The sequence below is a fragment of the Lygodium microphyllum genome, chromosome 27 (genome assembly GCF_053477565.2).
Source record: "Lygodium microphyllum isolate KBCC chromosome 27, Lygodium_microphyllum_v1.1.10, whole genome shotgun sequence".
Classification (NCBI taxonomy): domain Eukaryota; kingdom Viridiplantae; phylum Streptophyta; class Polypodiopsida; order Schizaeales; family Lygodiaceae; genus Lygodium; species Lygodium microphyllum.
Window position 1 is genome coordinate 93,762,811 of NC_141161.1, and position 14,479 is coordinate 93,777,289.

The 14,479-nt window shown below is 42.0% G+C and overlaps 1 protein-coding gene and 1 pseudogene across 1 annotated transcript; both read right to left on the reverse strand.

Annotated features, from left to right (window-relative positions):
* Nucleotides 1-227: 227 nt before the first annotated feature.
* On the reverse strand, nt 228-644 carry LOC148012609 (large ribosomal subunit protein eL32z pseudogene; annotated as a pseudogene).
* A 10,539-nt stretch (nt 645-11,183) lies between these two features.
* On the reverse strand, nt 11,184-11,969 carry LOC148012610 (pentatricopeptide repeat-containing protein At2g02980, chloroplastic-like). The gene has a single exon (XM_087669176.1). The coding sequence runs from the start codon at nt 11,967-11,969 to the stop codon at nt 11,184-11,186; it is 786 nt and encodes a 261-aa protein (XP_087525302.1).
* Nucleotides 11,970-14,479: the final 2,510 nt, after the last annotated feature.

Below are 14,479 nucleotides of genomic sequence, written 5' to 3' on the forward strand. Positions count from 1 at the left end.
ATCTAGAGTAGCTATCACACATATGATCTTCCAAAACATACTCAACGACATACCCTTGTTCCAATATAGCATCATTCATCACTTCTTTTTGAATCTTTAACTTGACTTTCAGTCTCTTAGAGTGCGGCTATGTCCATATAGACCCAGCGTCAACAAGCCTTACTTTGTTCAGATTCTTTAGTCGTTTAATGCAGAATGTGAGCAACTCCTTTGATTCCAATTGTGCCTTAATTCACGTTCGTGGTGGTTGGAGGTAACTGCTGCAATCTGGCAGAACCATTCGTCACAGCTATGTTGAGTTGTGCAGCCCGCTCAACAATTGACTTCTGCTTGAGAGTTGAGACATTATGGGCAATCTCAGCACAGAACTTCGTGTTATGCATCATCGAAAGATCTAGCTCAACAAAGTTGTGCACCAAGAACTTCTTAAATCCATTGGGAAGGACATGTCGAATCTTCTTGTTCGTTCCATAACCAATATTGGGCATTAATATGCATCCTCTAAACTTCCGCCTGACACAAGAATCAATACCCTTCGGCCTACGCCAGTTTAGCTTGATGGAGATCTTGCAGTCGCTCTGAGGTCGCTTGTACTTCTTGATGCGCTTCTTCACGAGCTTCTACTTCACAAGGTTTATAAGCATTCGAGAAGAGCTCGACGGATCTCCTGAAAGCCCGTTGCCTATCCTTTTCTCTGATCCAGAGTGCCCAAGGAAATGTTTTTCGGATTGTCTAGTCCAGGACATGAATCCCTGTTATTCTTTCCAGGCCTGATCAGCCTCAAAGCAACTTCTGCCGCTGTGCTTGTGGCAGCCAGAACATCTGCTGCTCTTCTCGTAACAGGCCCTTCTTGAATAACATGCTATGAGCAACAACAGCTATGAAACCATCAATGTGGCACCCAAGGTCAATTTTGACTATGACATTTTCTGAAACAGTAGTCTTTCATTTGATGACTCAAAACACCCTCAGCAATCTTGCACTTATAAATAGCAGCAACCTTGTGCTGAGCATTAGTCACCTCCTTGTTCTTTCTTCCCCATTCGAGCTTCCTTTTTCCCCCAAAAAGCTTCTCCCCGATGGTTTTCTTCAACGTCCTCTATTCCTTCCACAATAGCTCCCCTTTTTTTACTAGAAAAACGGCCCCCTTTTTGACCAGAAAAGTGGCCTTCTCCCAATTGAGCACTCCATCCGTAGTATTCCTGCCCGTGCAAGGAGGTCTATCATAGCCACATAATGCTTCACGTCTAGACATAGTCCTGAATATGTATGAATACCATTGAGATACTCAATGCCTTTGTCAACAACACCAGTGTGACTGCAGAATGCAAGAAGTAAAAGGGAGATGACTTCTTCTGCATCTACACTTGCATGTCGTATTTCTTCAAACACCCATAGGCTTCTACAGAGATTACATTCACGAGCATAACCAGCAATGCATGCATTGAATGAGATTGTAGCGGGTGACAGAAGCCCATCAAACACTGCTTGTGCTTCTTCTGCGCCTCTCACACTTTCCATAATCATGAAAGAGAGTATTCATTATGAGAGGATCTAGATGATAAATAACCAAAACTACAGCAAAATGAGTCTGCCTGCATATCCCCATATTTCCTGCTTCACAGCAGGCTTGCAGAAGACAAATAATTTTTGCATCATTCAACAATCTACAAGCCTCTTGCATCTTTTTGTAAAGATCTAGAGCCTTTTCTCCTTGATTCTGTTCAATGTATGCTAAAAGCATTGCATTCCATAAAACAACATCCGCCTAGGAAAACTCCTCAAATACCTTCTGTGCTTGTCCAATGGTTCCACACTTACCATAGATACTAACAAGAGTGCTGTTAACAAAAGCATCTGAAGTGAAACCCTTCTTCTGAGAATCTGCATGTAATGCTCGGTAAATTTCCCAAGAAACTTTTCTTGGTTTCCCATCCATGCTCATAACATTTTCCTTCTCAATGAGGGTACCACATGCATGAAATGTGATCTGCTGATTTGGGAAAATGCCCTCCTCTTACATCTGTTTGTATAATTTTAGCGCCTTTTCTCCCTGGCCCTGCTCTACATATGCTGAAAACATTGCATTCCATGATACAGTGCTGTAGAAGGACAAGTTGTTGAATGCCTGGTGAGCTTCCAGAATGCTTCAACACTTGCCATACATAGAGATCATGGTATTCTGAATAAACATGTCTAGATGAATATTTCTGCAAGTATCAGCATCTTGTAGGTTTCCATACTTGGCATACATGCCAACTAGAACATTACAGATAAGTTCCTCTTGCTCCAATCCCTTCTCCACTATATTGCCTATGCAAAACAAATGCAAACACAACGACTAAGTATGTACAAAGTAACAAATGCCACATACACAACTTTTTGGTGGATTCCACACCTTGGATGCGTAGCAGTACGACATCCACCCCCTCTGATCTTGCGCATCCTCCGGATGGGCCAACTACCCATGATCATTATCGTCAAGATCCACAAACAGATCAATCTCTTCATTGTGTATTTCCGGTATATCAGCAAGATTATATGTCATATCATCTATCTCTTCTATTGGAGTTTCATCTCGTTGCTCTTCTCTTGCAAAATCTTCTAATGCATAATCCTCATCATCTCTTTTCTTGAAAATCTTGATTCTTTTTCCTACAATAGGCACTCCAAGCACTGTCCCATCCAATTCCGTCAGCTCATATGTTGCATTATCAAAGACATGTCTGACTATGTACGGCCCAAACCATCTTTTCACCATCTTCCAAAGTGCAGTATGCTGATTTTCAAGGCTACTATCAAAGACTAATACCCAGTCTCCCTCTTCTATTGCTCTAGGCCGCAAGCGATGCCTGCTGTCAAACCTGTCCTTATTTCATAGTCTAGCAACCTTCAACCTGTCAATAGCTAGCTGAATATCCTCTGGTCTTCTCTCCAACTGCTGGATCCGAAGAGCTAAAAGCTCCTCTCTTGTCAAATCCTCTTACCAAGGTAAAACTGTCCAAGTCAAAGCACAAGTCTTAGTCGGCATAACCAGTTTCTGACCATACATCAACTCTGCAGGCATATATCCTGTGGTAACACTGTGAGTCGTACGATCAGCCCACAAAGCAAATGGTAGAAGTCTCGGCCATTCTCCAATCCGTCCTCTGCATGCTTTGGCTAATGCTTTCACTATCGACGGATGCCCTCTTTCACTCTTCCCATTTCCTCTGGATTGTATGCTGTGGTTAGAGCCAACTTGATTCCTAGTTGAGAGAAAAACTCCCTAGCTTCATCTGCATCCAGTTCACCGCAATCTGTAGTGATCTTACCCACACAGCCATACCTGCAGAAAATTTCTTCCAATAAGAACTTACACACTGCACTAGTGGTCTTCGTTCTCAAAGGTCTGCCCTCAACATGATTGGTAAGATTCTCTCTAGCCAAAACAATATATCTCATCTGCCATAGACCCATAGGCATAGTAACCAAGTCAACTACCCACTTATAATGAATGCATAGCGGATAGGTCGGATGAAGCTCATCTCGATGACGCACTACCGAATACATCTGACAGTCTCTGCAAGTCTCTACAAAGTGAGAAACATCTCTGTACATGCCTTTCCACCAATATTTCTCCTTGATTTTTTCATAAGTAGCCCACACTCCTCTATGACCAGCCCAAGAACTGTGTCTCTTTATCGCAGACAACCCGCAAGGGTAATCCACCTCTTTTCTTCGGGTGCTTCCAAAGAAATCCGTCCTTGAGAAAATAACCATAGGCTTTTCTTCTGATCTTCTTGAACTCTTCATCTGTCCATTCATCTCTTTTGCTTAGTGTAATAAGGTACTTGCCAATCTGCAACCAATCTCCAACATAGAGTTCTTCTATGAAAGCCACAATATCATAGACATGGCAAACATGATCAACCATAGCGGCTAAAATTTCTGCATCATCCTCTTCTGCAAGTAGTGTCTCCTTATCATCATATCTGGCTCTAGACAGCATATCTGCCACACTGGATTATCCTTTTCTGCTATGTCTTTAAATTCTGGATTTAATGACTTGATGTATGCAATCCATCTCAGCATAGCTATATCCGGAGTAGAGCAACTCGTAATCATACCTATCAATGGCAAGAAATCTGTCTTTACCACAACTGAGGCTCCAATAAAGTACTCCTTGTCACATTTGAGAGCCATAACAATTCCCAGTAATTCCCTCTTGATTTGCGGATATCTCCTCTGTCTCTCATTTAGGACTTTCGTCCCAAACCGAATAGCATACATGTTTCCATCTGCATCATCTTGACCCACAGCCCAACCTATGCCAATTGGACTAGTGTCAACTGTCAATACAATAGACCTTCCGCAATTATTATCCGCTTTCCTGAGAGTAGGAGCAATTTTCAATAACTTCTTCAATTTCCGCATGGCTCTAGTGTGGCTCTCATCCCAATAAAATTTCTGCCCCTTTGGAAGCAGCTGACATAAACAATCTGCTATGTGTGCAAAATGGGTTATCCAAATCATGTAAGACACACAAGCTCCAATGAATCTCCGTACCTCTGAAGTGGTAGAACAATACTTCGTAATCTTGCCTATAGCATCCACCTTCTCAGGTGAGGGTTTCCTGCCATAATACCCACACATATGTCCAACAATGACAACCTCATTTACTCCAAAAATAGATTTTTGCCCTGATAGTGTCAAGTTCACTTCTTCTAACCTGGCCAAAATCTTCTCACAAGCTGAAATATGATCAGCCACAAAGTATCTGCATCCCTGCTCATTTAGACTCTCATTCTTCCCTTCTTCTGCACACCCCTTAATGGGCACATCATCCAAGAAAGGCATGGTAAGCTGAGATATGTAATCACGAAGGACCTTATGCATGGCATTCATCATATGTGCAACAGAATTAGTGGCACCTTGAGGCAAGGTACACATCCTGACAAGCCCAATAGGAGTTCTCATAGTGGTTATGTCCCTGCTTTCCAAAGCCAGCTGAAATTGATCATATCCCGAATACAAATCACCTAAAGAATAGATGGCACATCCAGCAAATGCTTCTGCAAACTCATCCACAAGTGGACCTATACCAACATTCCTGATAGTAACTCTGTTTACTGGCTGCATGTCCTGTATAAATCGGAGAGTACCATTCTTCTTTGGAACTCTAAACCACCTATTTGAGTATGGTGTAGATGAAGGCTCTAGGATTCCCATCCAAATTTTCTCATTCAACAAGTGAATTAGCTTTGGTAGGTGTGCCTTAGGCACTGGAATAGGTCGGAGGTTCCATGGAATATGAGAAATAGTAAAGATCACCATAGGAGCAACAATATCCGGATTCACACATCCAATATCATGCGAGAAAAAAGCAAACCCCTTTCCATGTCGCTCAAGCATCTCCTGAAAGCATTGCTTCTCTGTGGGTAGCAAGAAATCACCATTTCCAATTTTTAATTCAGCAAGAGTCTCTGTTGAAAATTTATAGCCTATATGCTCTGGATTCCTCAAAATTGGCTGTTTAGTAGCCCTCTCTATTTGCTGATCAGTGTCAGGTGGAACCGATACAGCTACCGGCTTCACCTTCTTATCCACAGTCTTGTATTTCGTGTCAACCCTGGCTTCATTATGATCCTCTACATTACTCAAATCTTGCTGTAAATCAGCAATTCTGCACTCTAGTGGCTGAATATCCTCAGCCCTCTGCTCCATGGACTGCATAGGAACAGCCCTAAACTTTGGATGCTGAAATATTTCAACAGTAAACTCTGTTGGCTGAAAGTTTTCAGCCCTCTGTGTCTCTGTAGGCTGATCATAATCAGCCAGAAACTCTGTTTGCTGAATTTCTTTAGCACTCAACACTTTTTGCTGAGTCACCTCAGCCTCTGACTCTATCTATGACACAAAATCTGCAATTTCATGAAACATATCCAGGGATTGCACTGATACATTACTGTGACAACTCTACATATCAGTGTTCAGCATATTTTCCATCTCTGTCATCGTAAGGAGGGCGTGAGAAAGAGAAGACTATGCCAGCTGCCGCCGATTAGGGGAGTCGTGAGGCTGCACCGTGAGGAGGAGTTGCCGTACAAGTTTCGTGCTGCCGCCGCCTGTAGCATGACGCTGCCAGCTGCCAAATCGGTCGCCTTCATCCCTTCGTCCACATGGTCTTCTTCACGTTCCCCCAGAAGCTTCCTGGAAGCTTCTAAGGGGTGAACCATGTTAGAAATAGGGATAATCTTCGAGATGCACCTTTGTCCACTGTGAGGGATTCGGGTTTTCATTAGGTACCGCTGTTTCGCGAGACGACAGTGGTACAGAGCAGAGGAGATTGGAGTTCTCGCCTCCTGGTAGCATTGTTTTCTCCTCCAGTTTTGTTGAAATTTCAGCAAACAGTTCGATGAGTTATCAGAAGACTTCTAAGTTGCCTAGAGCTGCCAGGCAGTATATATGTAGAAAGGAGAAAAATTTGAAAAATACAGGTATTTTAGAGGATGATGAGCATATAGATGGGATGTATGAAAGTATGGTTTGTGCAACACACACACAGTCATAAACTGAACTGCTCTCATACCATATTTACTGCGAATCCGTGCATAAGCAGATCCATCATCCATTACTTTTGTTTCCATGCGCATCTCTGTGATGAATGGCTATCCAAGAATTATGGGATAAGACCATGAGTCCTGCACAAAGAAATGGAAATCCTCCTCTACATCTCCAATAGAAACATTGACACTAGGACAGGCAGCATACAAATCACCTGCAGTGTTGTTGGCGGCTCTCATACGCCACCCATGCTCTACATCCATAGGCCATCTATTACTTTCATAAACTCCACGAACTATGAGATTAATCTCTGAACCATGATCCACTAAAGCAACATAAGGCACCTGTTTCTTTCCAATTTTTACCATTGTTTCTGTAGTTTCCCTAGCCCAATGACTCCGTGAAAAGTGACTACGCGGTATCAAGACAGGCTCATCAGTTTCAGCATAATGCATAGGTTGAACCCTCTTCTCTATTTGTGGAAAAACAGAAGCATTCTGAACCATAACCTCATCCTCATCCTCATCCAACTCCCCAATCAAAACTCCCTGTGTATTAGTAGTAGGCAATGCATGTCTTTTCCTCTTCAGGACTTCTTGCAACTGATCTTGAAACTCTCTTTTCGAGATGCCCAAAACCTCAGAAATAGTAAAAATCACCTCATTGCCAAGTATCTTGTCATTATAGATTTTCTTCATGTCTGTAGATGTCTCAATATCAGACATCAATCTAAACCCTGGCTGCTTCGTCTCTCTAGGCTCTTGCCTTTTTTCTTTCTTCTGAGCATCTTCCATCTGTCGTTTTGACCGTGGCCTCAAAGACGGTCCTGCAGTAGGTGGAGTAACAAACTCACTCCCTCTAGTCTTTTTAGTTGCATTTGGATTTTCTTCATCCCTCTTACGCTTCTCCTCAACAAGTACATCTGCTCCCTTAGACTTAGCCAAGTAGGCATAAATAGTATATCTATCAACAGGCGAATCCCAACCTGTCTCAGATATGATGCTAGAACCTGCATTAGTCAAAACAGTCTGCTGAATTTTTTCCTTGTTTGCCGTCTCCATAGCATAAGTCCATAATGCTGACTGATTCTCTGATCCTTTCTCAATCTGGACTCCATATGTAGAAGCATCTCCTCTAGCTTCCACATAAGAAGTATGCGCAGCCATATCATCCACTAATTTCTTCATTCCGCCTTTCCCAAAATTGGTAGCAAGCGGAGCTCCTGTTTCAGTCAACCAGACCTTGCCATCTTGTCCCCAAAATACCAAATTCTTCCTCCTTGCATTCTGAAAAGATTCACAATCCCTGCAATACTGATGGTCTGTACTATCACACCAAATACATCTTCGATCTCTCCTAGGTGCACTAGGAGCACTCCTAGGTGCAGTAGGAACACTAGAAGAAATAGTAGGCGCAATCGAAGCAAACCGCTCTTTCAATTTTCCCACCAATTCTGCTTTAACTGACTCCAGTGTCAAATCCATTATGCCTTTGATTATATCATCAAGAGAGGAAGGCACCGATGGAGCGGATGGTTTTGGAGCAGAAGGAGCCGGCATCGGTCTTGGAACAGGAGGAACGGGAGGAGTAGAAACAGTAGGCACTGGCATAGGACAAGAAACTGGCTGAGGAAGAGAAGAAATAAAAGGGATAGAAGCAGGCATATCAGCAGAAGACAGAGTCGGTGTCATAGATCCATTCTGTAGGCGGGTCTTCCATATCCTCCTCTTGGTCAAAGTCGAGACTGCATCCTGGGCATCTTGCCAATCCGTTTTAAGACCCATAGGCTTCGTGCGATCCTCAAGAAGCTCTCCTAATTCTTCCTGAAGAGCAGGATCTGCAGCTTGCAAGAAAAGCTCAACTTTCTCAACATCCAGTGCTCTTTGTTCAATGGCATCAAGCTGACTATACATCTCTTCAAATTCTCGTATCAATTCTGAAGCAGCTAGACCTTTGTTTGGCATGTAGACCCACTCTCGAAATGACCGCCGTGTAACCATCCCAAAGTCCTCAAGGAAATACTCTTCTTTAGGGCCTTCTTAAAATCTTGCCAATGAGAATTTTGAAGAAAAAGATCAGTCACTTTTGCCCTTAAGGCGGGTGTGATAAGACGAAGGAAATACTTACTCATAAGTCCTGCTGGTACTCCAAAAAATCCCATCTTGATCTCATACGTCTTCAAATAAGCCGAAACATTATGGCCATCAAATAGCTTCTTCTCATTCTCAACTGCTTCAATCGCCTTAGTCGCGCTGATTGCATTCTCCTGCTCCGAATATAGTTGCCTTTACTGAGACAATTGTTGTTGATGCAACTGATACTGCTGTTGCATATACAATTGCATCTGCTGATTTTGAAGTTGCATATACATAGACATATTCTGCAAAATCTTCTTTAAATCATCATCCGTTGAAGTACTTGAAGCAGCAGTCAATGATGCAGCTGAAGTAGAGGACAAAACAAGAATCGTAGAAGAGGCTGAAACTGATGCTGAAGTATCTCCCATCCTGAAATTTATGCGATGCTTTCACGTCAGGTTCACCAAAGATGTCGAAGGGTTTTCGAAAGCAAAGTCGCGACCGCAGAGGTTCTTGAGAAATTCCAAGATAGAAGATTAATCAAGTGAGATCAAGCTATGCAACAGTAAACTCCAGACTCTTCATATTGAATGCAAAGATTGTTGATTTAACATGCATCTGTTCAATAAACTTGATGTTCACAGCCTGAAGAGCTATTGAATCCAAGCACCACCGGTTCCAGTAATCAAAGGCTAGTTTCTGATCAGCAGTTATTCAACCCTACGCGAGTATAACATACTCTATGGCAATGCTTTATTGCTGGGTTTTATGACTCTACAGAAGGCTAGGTTTGTCTCTAGCAAGCTCTCTAGTACCATAAGATACATATAAGATTTCCAGCAAGGGCTGCCACTACTTATTGATAAAATGTGTTCATGCCTGACAGATCTCACATCCAGAATTTTACTACACAAACTTAGAAGAGGGAAAAACAAGGATTCACTTAGAAGTATGCAGAAGGCTAGGTTTGTCTCTAGCAAGCTCTCTAGCACCATAAGATACATATAAGATTTCCAGCAAGGGCTGCCACTGCTTATTGATAAAATGTGTTCATGCCTGACAGATCTCACATCCAGAATTTTACTACACAAACTTAGAAGAGGGAAAAACAAGGATTCACTTAGAATTAGTCCTTGTCTAAGGCCAATATCCAAGTCTTCAAGAACATGGTTACACTGTTCAGTCGTGCATAAGCTCTGAATATATGCATTGTCCCAAGGAAAGGCAATCAATTAAGCTCAGCAACGAGAGGTCAATCCCTTTTCCTTGAATCTGCCACAAATTGACAATGCCATCCAGTGCACTTGCGGCACAGAGCTGCTCAGTTGTGCTTCAGAATAACTTGCTCAAGGTAGAAGAATGTTTTCTTGTGGTCAACCTTCTGCCTCACTTGCACTGTAGCAACTCACTGGTCTGGATTTGCTGCAGATCTAGAGTAGCTATCACACATATGATCTTCCAAAACATACTCAACGACATACCCTTGTTCCAATATAGCATCATTCATCACTTCTTTTTGAATCTTTAACTTGACTTTCAGTCTCTTAGAGTGCGGCTATGTCCATATAAACCCAGCGTCAACAAGCCTTACTTTGTTCAGATTCTTTAGTCGTTTAATGCAGAATGTGAGCAACTCCTTTGATTCCAATTGTGCCTTAATTCACGTTCGTGGTGGTTGGAGGTAACTGCTGCAATCTGGTAGAACCATTCGTCATAGCTATGTTGAGTTGTGTGGCCCGCTCAACAATTGACTTCTGCTTGAGAGTTGAGACATTATGGGCAATCTCAGCATAGAACTTCCTATTATGCATCATCGGAAGATCTAGCTCAGCAGAGTTGTGCACCAAGAACTTCTTAAATCCATTGGGAAGGACATGTCGAATCTTCTTGTTCGTTCCATAACCAATATTGGGCATTAATATGCATCCTTTAAACTTCTGTCTGACATGAGAATCAATACCCTTTGGCCTACGCCACTTTAGCTTGACGGAGAACTTGTGGTCGCTCTGAGGTCGCTTGTACTTCTTGATGCGCTTCTTCACGAGCTTCTACTTCACAAGTTTATAAGAATTCGAGAAGAGCTCGACTGATCTCCTGAAAGCCCATTGCCTATCCTTTTCTCTGATCCAGAGTGCCCAAGGAAATGTTTTTTGGATTGTCTAGTCCAGGACATGAATCCCAGTTCTTCTTTCCAGGCCTGCTGATCAGCCTCAGAGCAACTTCTGCCATTGTGCTTGTGGCAGCTAGAACATCTGCTGCTCTTCCCGTAAGAGGCTCTTCTTAAATAACATCGGTATGAGCAACAATAGCTATGAAAACATCAATGTGGCACCCAATGTCAATTTTGACAATGTCATTTTCTGAAACAGTAGTCTTTCATTTGATGACTCAAAACACCAGCAGCAACCTTGTGCCAAGCATCAGTCACCTCCTTGTTCTTTCTTCCCCATTCGAGCTTTCTTTTTCCCCCAAAAAGCTTCTCCCCGATGCTTTTCTTCACCATCCTCTTTTCCTTCCACAATAGCTCCCCTTTTTTTACTAGAAAAACAGCCCCCTTTTTTACCAGAAAAGTGGCCTTCTCCCAATCGAGCACTCCATCCGCAGTATTCCTGCCCGTGCAAGGAGGTCTATCATAGCCACATAATGCTTCACGTCTAGACATAGTCCTGAATATGTATGAATACCATTGAGATACTCAATGCCTTTGTCAACAACATCAGTGTGACTGCAGAATGCAAGAAGTAAAAGGGAGATGACTTCTTCTGCATCTACACTTGCATGTCGTATTTCTTCAAACACCCACATGCTTCTACAGAGATTACATTCACGAGCATAACCAGCAATGCATGCATTGAATGAGATTGTAGTGGGTGATAGAAGCCCATCAAACACTGCTTGTGCTTCTTCTACGCCTCCACACTTTCCATATGCATGAATGAGAGTACTCATTATGAGAGGATCTAGATGATAAATAACCAAAACTATAGCAAAATGAGTCTGCCTGCATATCCCCATATTTCCTGCTTCACAGCAGGCCTGCAGAAGACAAATAATTTTTGCATCATTCAACAATCTACAAGCCTCTTGCATCTTTTTGTAAAGATCTAGAGCCTTTTCTCCTTGATTCTGTTCATTGTATGTTAAAAGCATTGCATTCCATAAAACAACATCCGCCTGGGAAAACTCCTCAAACACCTTCTGTGCTTGTCCAATGCTTCCACACTTACCATAGATACTAACAAGAGTGCTATTAACAAAAGCATCTGAAGTGAAACCCTTCTTCTGAGAATCTGCATGTAATGCTCGGTAAATTTCCCAAGAAACTTTTCTTGGTTTCCCATCCATGCTCATAACATCTTCCTTCTCAATGAGGGAACCACATGCATGAAATGTGATCTACTGATTTGGGAAAATGCCCTCCTCTTGCATCTGTTTTTATAATTTTAGCGCCTTTTCTCCCTGGCCCTGCTCTACATATGCTGAAAACATTGCATTCCATGATACAATGCTGCAGAAGGACAAGTTGTTGAATGCCTGGTGAGCTTCCAGAATGCTTTAACACTTGCCGTACATAGAGATCATGGTATTCTGAATAAACATGTCTAGATGAATATTTCTGCAAGCATCAGCATCTTGTAGGTTTCCATACTGGGCATACATGCCAACTAGAGCATTACAGATAAGCTCCTCTTGCTTCAATCCCTTCTCCACTATATTGCCTACGCAGAACAAATGCAAACACAACGACTAAGTATGTACAAAGTAACAAATGCCACACACACAACTTTTTGGTGGATTCCACACCTCGGATGCGCAGCAGTACCACAACACATACTACAGACATTATCTAATAACACACTTAACATACATTCATATTAATATATATAATATACTTAAATCAATAACACACATTCATATTAAAAGCATAATACACATTAAATAATACCACACATACACATATTAATACATAATATCAATACAAACATAATAATATTATCACATCCTTACTAAGACACATAATACACATTAATAAATAACACACTTAAAACACATAATACACTTTAACAATGTAATTAAACACTTAACACACATTAATTAATCACATAACAAAAGAAGAAGTAGAAGAAGAATGTACCTTCCTCTCTCGCTGACCATGCGTGCAAAGGAGGACCGTCCTTATATAGAGCTTTCACAGGCCAGGGAGTCGGCACGCTAGAGCGGCAATGCGCAGTTCGAAGATGGAGTGACGGGGTCGAAGGCGCAGGGGAGCTCGTCGAGACAACGGCCGCGCTTGAAAATGCATTTCGAAATGCAGGCGGGGGCATAAGGATCGCAATCGTAGGTCGCGGGCAGGTTGCAGGTCACGGGCAAGTCACGGGTGCGGGCAGGTCACGGGCAGGTTGCGGGTAGGTCGTAGGGCGCGGGCAGGTCGCAGATCGCAGGCGTGGGCAGGTCGTGGGCAGCACGGGCGCGATCTTCGCGGCACGGGCGGCACGGGCGCGATCTTCGCGGGCGAGGGCGAGTGTTGGACGCGTGGCACCCGCCCCAGCGTTCTTCTTTTTATTGTGGGGAGGTGGGGGCTACCACATGGCACCCGCCCCCCACCTCCCCTTAACTAATAGTAAAGATAGAGCCACCCTCAATGTTCTCCTTATTCATATAATGCCACCTAAACCATCAAGAGTATTGAGCTCTTCATGCACATTCTAGAATATGTGCCCATAGCATTGCAAGAACCCTAGCTTGAGTCCTCATTCACCTAACATACGGAAGTAAAACAAGCATTGAAAGTGTAGACAAGCTACCATACCAGGCAAACCAAAACCTCCTACCTAGTGGCGGTGACTTTGACTTCTCTAAATATGTGAATCTCAGCCATCTTCCACGAGCACAACAAATCTTGAATCCTATAGAAATGCCAGATATTGTACATCTTGATGAGTGGAGAAAAGCAATAAGAAGGGTGGGGTCTAGGGTCTTCATTCCATAATAGATGAAGATGTGACAAAAATAGATAGAATGATATGGATCATTGCATTTTGGTTCAAAGTGTTATCAATACACGGGACACTAAGTTTATAAGTATCTAAATCTGTCCTTAAGTTTATATGTACTTAATAATACTATTATTGATTTTTTATAATACTTCTAGTATTTTTTTTAAAGCTTAATATTATTATGGGCGAACCTCCCACTAGCCACAAGATGACTTATTGTCATAGCAATTGAGATACATAAACACACTTTTATAAGAAGACAATCATCATGGAACAAATGTGGTGGGACATCACAATAAATATTTCTTTTTTTAAACTTATTAGAATTTCTTTGCTATTTCTAAATCTTTTGTTTTTCTACATCTATAGGGGAAAGGCAATGAGATGTGCAAAGAGGATGACGGCCAAGGGGCAATGAATTGGAAGAAAATGAGGAGGATACAAAGGAGGGAGGGGATGATAGTTACATCTCCTCATAGAGTTATGACATATGTATATATCATATTCTAGATAGCTTGTTGGATATTACAATCCACAATAGATGCACTTCAGCTCATATACACAGTTTAGTTATACCAAGTAGCTTGTTGGATGAGACAATCCACAATAGATACACTCCAATTCATATATACTAATTTAAGTTATACCAGGTAGCTTGTTGGATGCGACAATCCATAATAAATGGAGACGATGAACTTGTATAAACATTTTAGCTATACTTTTTAAAATATTGTTGTAAGAAAAGCTAGACTTTAGCTTCCAATTCGTGTATACAATCATTATTGTACTTTACATACGTAGATTTATATAGAATCTTGCTATAGGATCATTTTGGAAATTTTTATGCAATTTTTGACT